Consider the following 13,051-nt stretch of genomic DNA (forward strand, 5'->3'; position numbering starts at 1 on the left):
TGGGACAGTAGACATTGACCATAGACATTGACCAGGGACATTGGACATTGGACATTGGACATTGGCTATGGGACATTGGACACTGGCTACTGGATATTGGACATTGAATATTGGACATTGGACATTGGCCACAGGACATTGGACATTGGCTACCAGACATTGGACAGTGATTCCAGGACATTGAACATTGGCTATGGGACATTGGTCATTGAATATAGAACATTGAAATTGGCTATGGGACATTACAGGACATTGGATTTTGGCCATGGGACATTGGACATTGAATATAGGACATTGAATATTGACTAGGGATATTACAGGACATTGGACATTGGCCACGGGACATTAGACATTGATTATGGGACATTGGACATTGATTACGGGGCATTGGACATTGACTACAGGACATTACAGGACATTGGACATTGAATCTGAGACATTGGACATTGGCCATGGGACATTGGACATTGAATATTGGACATTGGACATTGGTTACAGGACATTGGACATTGATTATGGGACATTGGACATCGACCAGGGACATTGACCGTTGGTCATGGGACATTGGAAATTGACTACAGGTCATTACGGGACATTGGACATTGGCCACAGGACATCAGCCATTGGCTATGGAACATTCAACATAGGACATTGACTATAGGAAAATAGACATTGGCTACAGGACATTGGACATTGGAACTTGAACATAAACAATGCATAGAGCCTGCAAACACACTCCAAGTGCTCATTTTAATTTGTCATATTATGCTGTTCTCCTCATGTGACATCACATGTCATTTGTATCTGAATTGACCAGTTACAATGCATCACAGCTGAAATTCTTTTCAATTTTTCTCAATTTTTCATTTTGTGAAAACTGAGCACTTATGTGAAATGATGTTTACAATTTTTCCAGTTCAATTGCTTCTTGTTTTTTCTCATTTCCAAATCCTGGGCAAATTGTAATATTTTGCTTTCAATTTGTCTTTTGTTTTTCCATTGCACACATATTATATTTATTGTGACACAACGTCACAATATTGTCTTGATTTTTTAGCCAGAGACTGTCAAGAAACATTGAAATGGTTCCCTGGTCTTGATGTTGTCCATTCTTTTCCATCAGACAAATGATACAGAAATATTTTGTTTCTTCATTCAATGTGTCACAACCCTTATAACGAATTAACGTAGGGGCAGAGACTAGGACTCAAACAAAGGATATCACAACAAGAGGATAGAGGATAGCAGGTACGTCTTAGGATTGCTAGCAGTAAGCTAATACAAAAGAGGTTTGAACTAAAGAACTACTGACTACAACGAACTACCTATATACATATATTGAAACGGAGACTGAATCTGAATCTGAACTAACTAGCCAATCATTAAATAGAAAAAGGAATCATACGATGATCTAAATATAATTACACCTATGATGTCATGAAACGTGTCATTGCTGTGCAAGGGTTCTCGAAGGTTCTAGAGTCATGTGATTTGATCGCTTGTGAAAGAAAGTCGAAATCGGGAATGTCGGAGATAAAGGTAGTAGGCGCTAATGGAATAGAGAAGTTCGGATATGTAAAGGATGGGTTCGGGTTAGGGTTTGTAAAGGTTATGGGTACAGACGCTGACTGAGCGCTAACGACAGGCACTTGTGACGGGCGCTTAAAGGGTGTTTTACGAGTGTTCAAGTAAGAATAATGGTTTGTATTTGGAACTCGTGACACAATGTTTCCAGTACAAAATTTTGGAAAGAATCTTGACTCAGATTGCTTTCAATTTGTATATGATTTTGTTCAACTACAAATTGGAACATCACTTTATACTTTTTCATTTAATCCATCATGAACAAATTGAATGTAGAAAATTTTAATTTGTTCACAATTTATGCCATTGACAATGTTGAGATAAATTATTTTTTTGTTTCATACTTTTTAGGAAAAGAAAATGGAAGACAAATTTTGTCTTTTTCATTCAATTTTTTCACAGTTTTTCCACCAGAAAAGATAGATCCTGCACCCAGTGTAAGCCTGGCATGAGAGAATTGAAAGGTGCTGAATGCGAAGACATTTTCATGCATAACCTGACCCCACCCCCACCTAATCCAACTGCTGGTACCATCCCTTATCAAGGACTAGCTCACGCGGATGGTAAAGCGGTCATTTCATTCGAAGGTCTTACTAAGACCGAAGCCGAAGAATATCTAACATCCGAAACGAGAACTACAACGACTATCACTCAGTCTATATTCCTAATGTTGTGAATGCTATTGAGTCCTATTGCTTCTGCCAAGACGAGATTATTTCTAATGATTGGAATATTCATATGTTCCGAGACGGGACTTATCCTGGGCACCCTGTTATCCCTGGGGGAGTCAAGCTCCCTACTGGAGGTCCTCGCTCAGGACGGACTTGGCAAGAACGCGTTCGGGAGCTCACAGACCATTGTGCTCACACTCGAAATCTGATTCACGTCGTCGAGACTGTTTTATCTACTCGCATGCTTGCCGAAGCGTCCTCTTGAGCCGAAAACATCAAATGTGACAACCTTTTGCATATTAAAGGTGGTCTAACTAACAGAACGTACTCGGGACGCTATGACGACGTCAATCCATTTTTTTTGGAGAGCGAGGCTAGATGTCTTAACTCCTATGCCACTGTTGCCGAAGCACATGGAGAGTCCGAGTTCGCCTCAGTAATCATTGATGCCCTGCTCATGCCATTTCCCGATGAAGACACTATCAGCGTGCTTACAGAATCCCGTCTTCTAGATGTAGGGTCCGTGCACGATATCTTATGCCTTGCTTTCGACCGAGACCTTGTACTCGGAATTGCTCAAACCAGACTTGTTACTGTGGCCACTTCACCCTTTCGGTCCAAAATGTTTGAAGACCCGTTCCTCTCTGATAAATGGTATGTCCTTTCAGACATCGTGGAAGAAGAGGAACAGGAGCCAAAGTCTAAATCGAAAAAGTTCTTTCTCTAGCTTTCTAGAGGTGAACTATTTCTTTTTGATACCCGTTTTTTCACTTATTCAATTTATTTCCAGTAAAATCGACATCTCGTTATTCTCGACTCGTTTTTTTCAGATTTTCGACCTCATTTTCGAGTCTATTGTGGTTAATTCCATCTCAACTCTTTTATTTCGGCCTCGACAAACCTATAACCTCAAAAAACAGACCCTCGTTCTCTCGATTGACTGCCTATGTATTTATATCACTTTTCTCGTCTTTATTGTCTTATCAGTGTCTCGCTTTGCGTGTTTATTCTTGCTTGTATTGATTTTTAGTGGTCTTATCTACTTACAAAAACTACAACGCAGGCTTCTGTGTTTGTTTGTAATGCTATGAGGAGTAGGTGTAAAAGTCAAGAAGTGATAGCTTTAGATACGAGTTACCAGTTCTGTAATTCAAGTCTTTTGTGGTCCGTAAAATTGTCCGAACTTCCTAAGCTTAAAAAAAATCAATATTTCTGTCTAAGTGCTTCAGATATTCTCAGAAAAGCCTCGAGCACCGAGATATTAGTCTATCCTCAAGATCTACTCGAAGGAGAGACTATAGCTGAGTGCTACGAGAGACTTACAAAATATCCAAAGCAAAATGAACCAAAAAAACTTAAATTTTCAGAATCTATCTACCCAGAAGACTCAGACTTTGAACATGATACCGATAGCAAGTCTGATGTCCTTATTTTATGTGAACCTACTGATCAACCTGAGAACTCTCCAGTATTAACTATGTACAAGAGGGTTGATAAGAAAGTCAAGCCTGTATCAGGAACCTTTCCTCAGGAAGCTCGCGTAGATCGACACTTTCCACACAACCCTCTCTGCAATTTAATACCAATAACCCCGCATCCTCCCAAGTTTATTCCTAGTGGACGACTATCCAAAGAGCGTATGGATGGCCTTAAAATAAATCCACACAGATTCCTTTGGCCCAAAGAGGAGAAACTTTTCAAACATATTATGAATCTAAACCAAGACACCCTTGCTTTTGAGGAAACGGATAGGGGTACCCTCAAAGAATCTTACTTCACCCCCTATATCATTCCAACTGTACCTCATTCCCCCTGGGAATACAAGAACATTCCTATCCCTCCTGGGATACGTCAAAAGGTTATTGAACTACTCAAATCAAAAATCAATGCAGGAGTATACGAACCGAGTCAATCTGCTTATCGCTCTCAATGGTTCTGTGTGCTCAAAAAGAATGGTAAATTGAGACTGGTTCATGATCTTCAACCACTTAACAAGATATCTATTCGAGATGCTGGACTGATCCCTATAGTAGATGATTTTGTAGAATCATTTGCTGGGGCACAGTGTTATACCGTATTCAATTTATTCTGGGGATTTGATGCACGTAAAATGCACCCAGATAGTAGAGACCTTACAGCTTTCCTAACCCCCTTAGGATTGCTACGTTTAACCACATTACCAATGGGATACACAAACGCACCTGCAGAATTTCAGAAATGCACGAGCTTCGTACTGCAGGACGAAATTCCCCATGTGGCAAATGTTTTCATAGATGACCTTCTAGTCAAAGGACCAAAGACAATCTACCCAGACAATGAAGGAAATCCCGAAGTATTAGAAGAAAACTCAGGGATGAGACAATTTATTTGGGAACATGCTAATGATGTTCACCAAATTATGCACTGTATAAGTGATGTTGGTGCCACTTTTTCTGCCACTAAAATACAGTTATGCCTTCCTGACGTCCTCATAGTTGGACAACGATGCACTCCGGAAGGAAGATTATCTGACACAGAGAAAGTATCTAAGATTTTGAATTGGCCAATCCCCTCAACAGTCAAACAAGCACGAGGATTTATGGGACTTGGTGGGACAGTTCATATCTGGATACTAGGATTTTCCGAGCTGGCTAAACCTATTACTCAGCTTTGGAAAAAAGATGCCCCTTTTATTTGGGGAGAGAAACAAGACTACGCATTCGAAACTTTGAAAGAACGTATATGCTCTGCACCAGCAATGAGAAGCATTGACTATACCTCTTCAAATCCCGTATACCTTTCAGTAGATTCCAGCTTCATAGCCGTAGGAATCATTCTCTCACAAATTGATGATGACGGAAAACGACGTCCAGCTCGATATGGTTCTCTACCGATGGGAGAAGCAGAATCATGCTATTCACAACCTAAGCTGGAACTTTACGGACTTTTCCGAGCCTTACAACATTATTGACTCCACATAATTGGAGTACAAAACCTTCATGTTGAAGTTGATGCTAAATACATTAAGGGGATGCTTAACGAGCCCGACCTTCAACCTAACGCAATAATCAATAGATGGATTCAAGGAATCCTTCTTTTGACTTCACACTTCATCACGTACCCGCCACCAGTTTTAAAGGCCCAGATGGCTTATCTAGATGCCCTCTAGCCTCAGATGAAGAAATCATTCCTGAAGATGACTCTTGGCTAGATGAAATAGCATTATTTGCATCTTTCACAACACCATCCACACTTCCGTATAGCTCAACTGAGCTACCATCCACATTCCTCTCAGCTGCTGATCAAGAGCAGACACTGACACACATCTACAAATTTCTCACAACCTTAGAAGCTCCAAGCTTTGATAGTACAGCAAAGCATAGAAAATTCGTTAAACACACAACCAAGTTTTTCATACAAAGGGGGAGAATGTACAAACGTCTACTAGATAGACCTCCCTTACTTGTAATCTTCGAACCAGATAAGCGAATTTCTATACTTACAGGAGCACATGAAGATTTAGGCCACAAAGGTGTCCAGTCCACCTTTGAGACAATACATTACAGATTTTTCTGGCCTCACATGTATACCGACGTTAAACACCACGTGCAGTCTTGTCACGAGTGTCAAGTCTGAACCATTAAGAAAATGCACATACCTATCACTATCTCTACACCAGCTACCATTTTTACAAAGATTTATATTGACATACTCAAGATGCCAGCCGGGAGCAGTTTGAAGCATCTAGTGTTAGCTCGAGACGATCTTTCACGATTCGTAGAAGGTAGAGCATTGCGATCTGCATCTTCCAAAGCTATGGCCAAGTTCTTCTGGGAAGACTTGTACTGCCGATATGGCACCATAGGACAGATTGTCACAGATAATGGCTCCAAAGTTAAAGGAGCATTTCAGAAGTTACTTCAGCAAGTGGACATTCCACAGATTCAAATTTCACCCTACAATTTGCAAGCCAACGGGGTAGTTGAACGTGGACATTTCAATATCAGAGAAGCAATAGTAAAAAGTTGTGGAAAACATATCTCACATTGGCCTGAGAAAGTTCCTCAAGCGCTCTTTGCCGAATATATCACCACAAGCCATGCAACCGGATTCTCACCATTCTACCTCCTACATGGAGTACATCCCGTTCTGCCTTTCGACCTTAGTGAAGCTACATTCCTTGTTGAAGGATTTCACGAGAATATGCATCCCGTTGATTTCCTCACACTACGAATATGTCAAATCGAAAGAAGACCTGAAGACTTGAGACAAGCCGCAAAGACATTAAAGAAGGCAAGATTTGAATCCAAGCTTCAGTTTGAACAGAAGTATCACCTCAGGATGCATAAGAAATCATTTGATCCTGGTGATCTAGTTTTAGTCCGCAACACTCAGATTGAATATGAATTGAGTTGCAAAACAAAACCACAATACTTAGGTCCCTTTGTTGTTGAGAGACAAACAAAAGGAGGATCTTACATATTAAAAGAAATGAACAGAACTCTGTCTAGACGTGGTGTAGCCGCCTTTAGACTAATTCCATATATCAGTCAAAGTGATCCTGCCTTACGCGAAATTTCTGACACCCTTGTCAACACTCAACACTCTGAGGAAAATTTATCATCATCTGACTCAGATTCTTCTTCCCTCTTACAGGATGAGTGACTTATTATTATTATTTTTCATATCAAACATGAACAGTAAAGACCACACATATCAAGCAGGATGGCAGGATGAAATTTCCAGTTTCTTTGATGTTCTTCTGGATGATTGTAATAAGCTCCATGAAGATTTCATATTTCATGACATCAGTATTCACTATAGACAAATGTTATACTACTGGGACAGAAGTCACCAGGAAGTATTGTATCAACTATGTCCGACATGTGGAGTATACTTCGAGTTTTTTAGGATTCTAGAGGAATGTTTTCACCTTGCAGACCCTGAAAACAGATGGAGAAGAGACAGACTAAATTAACCTTTATGACAAACACCTCAACTGAGGACAGTTGCAATTTCTCGTGCTGGATGGATGTCATGCATGGTATGTGACTCATACCATGACATATACATAGCAGGAGTAATAAGGGAGGTATAATACACCAGAATGTATCCTATCACCAAGTTACCCATCATTTTTCCCTTAGTTATTAGCTAGTATTTTCACTTTCAAAACTTCACTTCCATTTTTCCATGTATTTCTATTTTGTTCCATGAGATTCTATCTGTTTCCATTTTTCTAGGCATATTTATCCATCAGACTTCCTCTCCAGCCACAAAGCATGTTTGTAAGCTTGTCATGTGACTGGTCAATAATCTGATTTGTAAGGATTCAACTTGACTCATCATGTTTTTGTCATGATTCGTCATGCTTTGTAAGACTTGCAAGTGTATTTATAAGCTACTTAGTAAGAAGGCTGATTCAGCTCACTCAAAAGATTGGTTTGTAAGCATGTTCTTACCAATCCTTGGGATGACTCATGTTTTTATTCATCTTTCTTTGTAATATTACATTGTATTAATAAGCTAGTTAGTAAACAAGCTGACTCAACACACCAAAAGGATTGATTTGTAAGAATGTTCTTACCAATCCATGTGCTGAATCATGCTTAGTAAGATGGCCTCCAAAAAGGTATAAAAGGAGCCCATTTTGCCACTGTCAATCTAAGCTTCCCACTTTAAACCCTGTTCTCAAATCAAGTGAGATTACCTAAGAAATAAAGTGCAGGCAAATCTAGTGCCTTGAAGTAAGACTAAGAAACATCTATCTGAGTTATATACTACCTTACAGGGGTTAACTATATAACAAACTAACCTACTAAACTTAAACTAAACTTCACACATATAAATAATCTCTCTCTTTCACAGGAAGGGAGAATCAAGCTAAGAGAACTACTTCATACTGAGGCAAGCTTTCATAGGGTGAAATAAACCTATTTAATTGACAAAGACCTCGAAGCAAACCTACAGAGAGAAAGCAAGAAGGGGACATTTTTAAGTAAACCCTCCCAAGAACTCACATGTTATCTACCATGAAAACTAGAAAAGTCATAGACCGTGTACTTAAGGACTGGCAAGAAGTCTTATCCTATATAGTTGTGCTGTCACTATATACGTGTTGTATATAAGACCCTTAAGTAAGAGGACACTGGTCATTGAATAATATCACGACTGGGCCCACCCGTCAAATCCTACATCAGCAACCTGGGCCCGGTCGTACACTCATTTCCCATCCACATCTATCAGGCCCAACTGTCAAATCCTACATCATCACCCTGGGCCCGACCGTCGAGACCGGCATCATCACCTTGGGCCCAGTTGTTAGCCACAACCATACCCGGGCCTGCCGTCAAATTCTACATCATCAACCTGGGCCCGGTCATACAATCATTTCCCATCCACATCCCTCGGGCCCAACTGTCAAATCCTACATCATCCTGGGCCCGGCCGTCAGATTGTGCATCATCACCCTGGGCCCCGGCCCTTAAATCCTACATCGCCATTCGGGCCTGGCCCACCACCACCAGCTCATCATCACATACCCTTCAGGCCCAACCGTCCTGTCAGTTGCCACCCGTGGGCCGGGCCATTCATATTGAAGCATCACGAACATCATGGGCCCGGCCATGACTATCGGCCTGAACTTGTCTATGGGCCCACCTCAGTTGGCCCATCTCCTATGGAAGAATCTCAACCTCTGGGTGGCCGTTTAACACGGGAAAAAGTTACTGAATGGGCTCCGTGACCGCCTTCATCAGCGAAAGTTTGAATTGGAGAGACTTGAGAGATTGTACAGAGCTACAGTCAATGGTGCGTTGATAGTTTGATTACACTGATACATCTCATAATTTTCCAGCTGAGCATAAAATTCATGTGAATACGCAACACTCAATCAAACACCAAGAGCCTGGCATCCTCAAATTAATTTCTACCTACAACAGTTTGTGTTCGCAACTACAGTCTCTTATATGACAGCGGCAAGCACCCCATTCTGCTGTTCCACCTCATATCATCTTGCGTGATGGCATCTTTCAGCTTGACATTGATGACAACATCTGGCAAGATGTTGGACTGGATGATGACACTTTGAACCCTCCAGCGTGGCTATCGGATGACATGGTCAGGAATGGTATCCGGTGGCAACTTGAAGTTGATCGGTGCAATGAGGAGGAGGCTCAACTGATGCGGGAGAGGGCCGTCATTCAAGAATGGATGTTAGCAGAGTGGGACAGTACACAAACTGCCTTGAATAAAGCAGGTGCATCAGTGTGCAATGTTATTAACAGTATCTAATTACTTCACAGTCACAGATCCAGTGATGTCTTTCCACCTTGAGTCTCGCACAGATGAACTTGTCAACATCTGTGTCATCTGGAGGAAAAAGGTTCAGTGTATTCCGTGCGCGTGGCCTATGATTGTGAGTTGGGGACCCTCAGACAAAGCTTTGGTTCAAGCCGCTTATAATCAGGCATGATCGTCATTTCGGGATGAGGATGATGATGAGAGTTTGGAAGGAGATAGAGAGGGTGATTGTGAGAGTGACCTGGAGTATGGTGAAATTGAAGATGAGGAACTGATTGATGCTATTGAGGAGATTGCATTGGCGGATGAATATAGGTATGGCCAGAATAAGGAGTTCGTGGATGACTTGGATGACTTGGATGACTTGGATGACTTGGATGACATTGGTGATGACTTCATGCCTTCTTCCCCTATAAAATCATTACACAAGTGGCGCAACATTTAAAATGCAGTGTATTTTTTAATAAAATATTTTCTGTCACATCCTCTGTGCTATTGTATCTGGGTGGTGGTGTCATCAAGACATGTAAGGTGTGTAATAAAGTGATTGCATAGAGGGGTGATCTGGAGAAGAAAAAATGTGTGTGATGAAGTGAATGCATAGGGGGTGGGGTGGGGTGGATTATCTTGTCCCTGTAACTTGTATGTCACACTATCTCATACAGTCTGCCCTAATTAGTCTATAGTTAACCCACGTGTGCATATGACAGACAGAAAGAACTCACATATACCATTTTGCGCAATTCATCAATTTTTTCTTCGCGAGGCTACTGGACTGACATCATAGATTCATACCGTTGTGGGAAACACAACAAGAAGAGAACTCTGTAAAGTACTCTTCAAATGTTGGGTCAAAATTGCTATGCCTAGCTGCTATTCGACCCTAAAGGGTTTCTGTACTAGACTCAGAGCTCAGAGAGTAGAAATATCATCAAGCAAAAGACTGTGATTCAGACTGGTACTGACATTGGTGAAAGGGAGACATGATTATGTAAGCAGTAAAATGCGAACATAAACTAAGGAAAGTGGGTAAGTGAAGGTAAGTAAAAAGGGGTAATATCAGCCCAGGGAAAACTATATTGTCACACCGTACAGCATTCCGATCAAATTGTAAAAAAGAAAAATGAGTGCATAGACAATAGTTGTATGATGAATTGAGCACATATGGGGGGTTATCTGGGTCTGACCTTAGGTGGTCCTTTTAAATCATGTAGGGGATACCCTATGGACCACATCTGCTGTCCCATTGTTGGACCTATCATCGACACACCATGCCCATCTTATCTGTCGAATGATGGATGACTTGGGGTTAAAGTGTGACATCAAACACTTTCCCTTCAACATTGTTGACAAGGGTGGTCCCATTGTTGGATCCATTGTCGACACGCCGCGCCCATCCTATCGGTCGAATGATGGATGACTTGGAATTAAAGTGTGACATCAAACACTTTCCCTTCAACGTTGTTGACAAGGATGGTCCCATTGTTGGATCCATTGTCGACATGCCGTGCCCATCCTGTCGGTCAAATGATGGTTGACTTGGAATTAAAGTGTGACATCAAACACTTTCCCTTCAACATTGTTGACAAGGGTGGTCCCATTGTTGGATCCATTGTCGACACGCCGTGCCCATCCTATCGGTCAAAAGGTGTGTAATAAGGGGGTGGGGTGGGTTATCTTGTCCCTGTAACTTGTATGTCACACTATCTCATATGGTCTGCCCTACTTAGTCTATAGTTAACCTGCATGTGCATATGACAGACTGTCACGAATTCCAAATACAAACCATTATTCTTTCTTAAACACTCGTAAGACACCCGTTAAGCGCCCATCACAAGCGCCCGTCGTTAGCGCTCAGTCAGCGTCTGTACCTATAATCTTTACAAAACCCTAACCCGAACTTCTCTATTCCATTAGCGCCCACTACTTCTATCTCCGACGTTCCTGACTTTGACTTCCTTACTCAAGCGATTAAGTCACGTGACTCCAGAACCTTCCAGAACCCTTGCACAGCCATCACACGTTCCATGACATCATAGTGTAGTTATATTTAGAACATCGTACGATTCCCTTCTCTATTTAATGATTGGCTAGTTAGTTCAGATTCAGATTCAGTCTCCGCTTTAATATATGTATATAGGTAGCTCGTTGTAGTCGGTAGTTCTCCAGTTCAAACCTCTTTTGTATTAGCTTACTGCTAGCAATCCTAAGACGTCCCTGCTATCCTTTCTCTCTCTGTTAGATAACCTTTGTTTGAGTCCTAGTCTCTGCCCCAGCGTTAATTCGTTTAAAGGGTTGTGACACAGACAGAAAGAACTCACATATACCATTTTGCGCAATTCATCAATTTTCTTGGTGGGGGTACTGGACCGACATCATAGATTCATACAGTACAGCATTCCGATCATGTTGTTGCGGTCCACCCTAGTTAGTCTATCATGTTGTTGCAATCCGCCCTACATGACATATGGTCCGCCCTATGTAGACTATATCGTCTTTGCGGTCTGCCCTACATGACATATGGTCCTCCCTAATTAGTCTATAATGGGGTTGCAGTCTGCCCTATGTGACATATGGTCCTCCCTAATTATTCTATAATGGGATTGTGGTCTGCCCTATGTGACATATGGTCCTCCCTAATTATTCTATAATGGGGTTGCGGTCCACCCTATGTCACATATGGTCCTCCCTAATTAGTCTATAATGGTGTTGCGGTCCGCCCTAGTTAGGCAATGTCATGGGTTTTGGATACCCATGTGGGTCATGGGTAGGGGTACTTGTGGGTTGGGTAGGGGTCTCAGCTTGTTGACCCTTCAAATACCCATACCCCTAGGGCAGGTACGGGTGCAGGTACACTCGTGGATACCCACAGGTTACCCGTGCCATTGCCTAGCCCTAGTTAGTCTATGATGTCATTGTGGTCTGCCCTATGTAGGCTATAATGTTTTTGCATTCTGCCCTATGTGACATATGGTCCTCCCTAATATGGTGTTGTGGTCCACCCTATTGATCTATAATGGTGTTGTGGTCTGCCCTACGTAGGCTATAATGTCTTTGTGGTCTGCCCTACATGACATATGGTCCTCCCAGATTAGTCTATAATGGTGTTGTGGTCCGCCCTAGTTAGTCTATATTGTTGGTGTGGTCTGCCCTACAAGGCATATGGTCCACCCTACGTAGGCTATAATGTCTTTGCGATCTGCCCTGCATGACATATGGTCCACCCTAGTTAGTCTATAATGTCACCATGGTCTACCCTATATGACACATGGTCCTCCCTAGTTAGTCTATAATGGTGTTGTGGTCTGCCCTATCTGATATATGGTCCGCCCTAGTTAGTCTATACTGTTGGTGTGGTCTGCCCTAGGTAGGCTGTAATGTCTTTGCAGTCTCCCCTACATAACATATGGTCCTCCTGAATTAGTCTATACTGTTGGTATGGTCTGCCCTACATAGTCTATAATGTCTTTGTGGTCCGCCCTATATGATATATGGTCCTCCCGAATTAGTCTATA

At 41.8% G+C, this 13,051-nt stretch overlaps 2 protein-coding genes across 2 annotated transcripts; both read left to right on the forward strand.

Annotated features, from left to right (window-relative positions):
• Window positions 1-2,032: 2,032 nt before the first annotated feature.
• On the forward strand, window positions 2,033-2,982 carry DFJ58DRAFT_736960 (uncharacterized protein; the record flags this gene model as incomplete). The annotated part of the gene is made up of 3 exons (XM_041386885.1): window positions 2,033-2,171; window positions 2,240-2,510; window positions 2,577-2,982. The coding sequence occupies 3 exons, from the start codon at window positions 2,033-2,035 to the stop codon at window positions 2,980-2,982; spliced, it is 816 nt and encodes a 271-aa protein (XP_041235346.1).
• A 5,878-nt stretch (window positions 2,983-8,860) lies between these two features.
• Window positions 8,861-9,981, forward strand: DFJ58DRAFT_736963 (uncharacterized protein; the record flags this gene model as incomplete). The annotated part of the gene is made up of 6 exons (XM_041386886.1): window positions 8,861-8,935; window positions 8,993-9,044; window positions 9,091-9,174; window positions 9,217-9,492; window positions 9,539-9,651; window positions 9,727-9,981. The coding sequence occupies 6 exons, from the start codon at window positions 8,861-8,863 to the stop codon at window positions 9,979-9,981; spliced, it is 855 nt and encodes a 284-aa protein (XP_041235347.1).
• Between the last annotated feature and the right edge of the window lie 3,070 nt (window positions 9,982-13,051).

This window comes from Suillus subalutaceus (assembly GCF_016647625.1).
Source record: "Suillus subalutaceus strain FC151 chromosome Unknown DFJ58scaffold_309, whole genome shotgun sequence".
NCBI lineage: Eukaryota > Fungi > Basidiomycota > Agaricomycetes > Boletales > Suillaceae > Suillus > Suillus subalutaceus.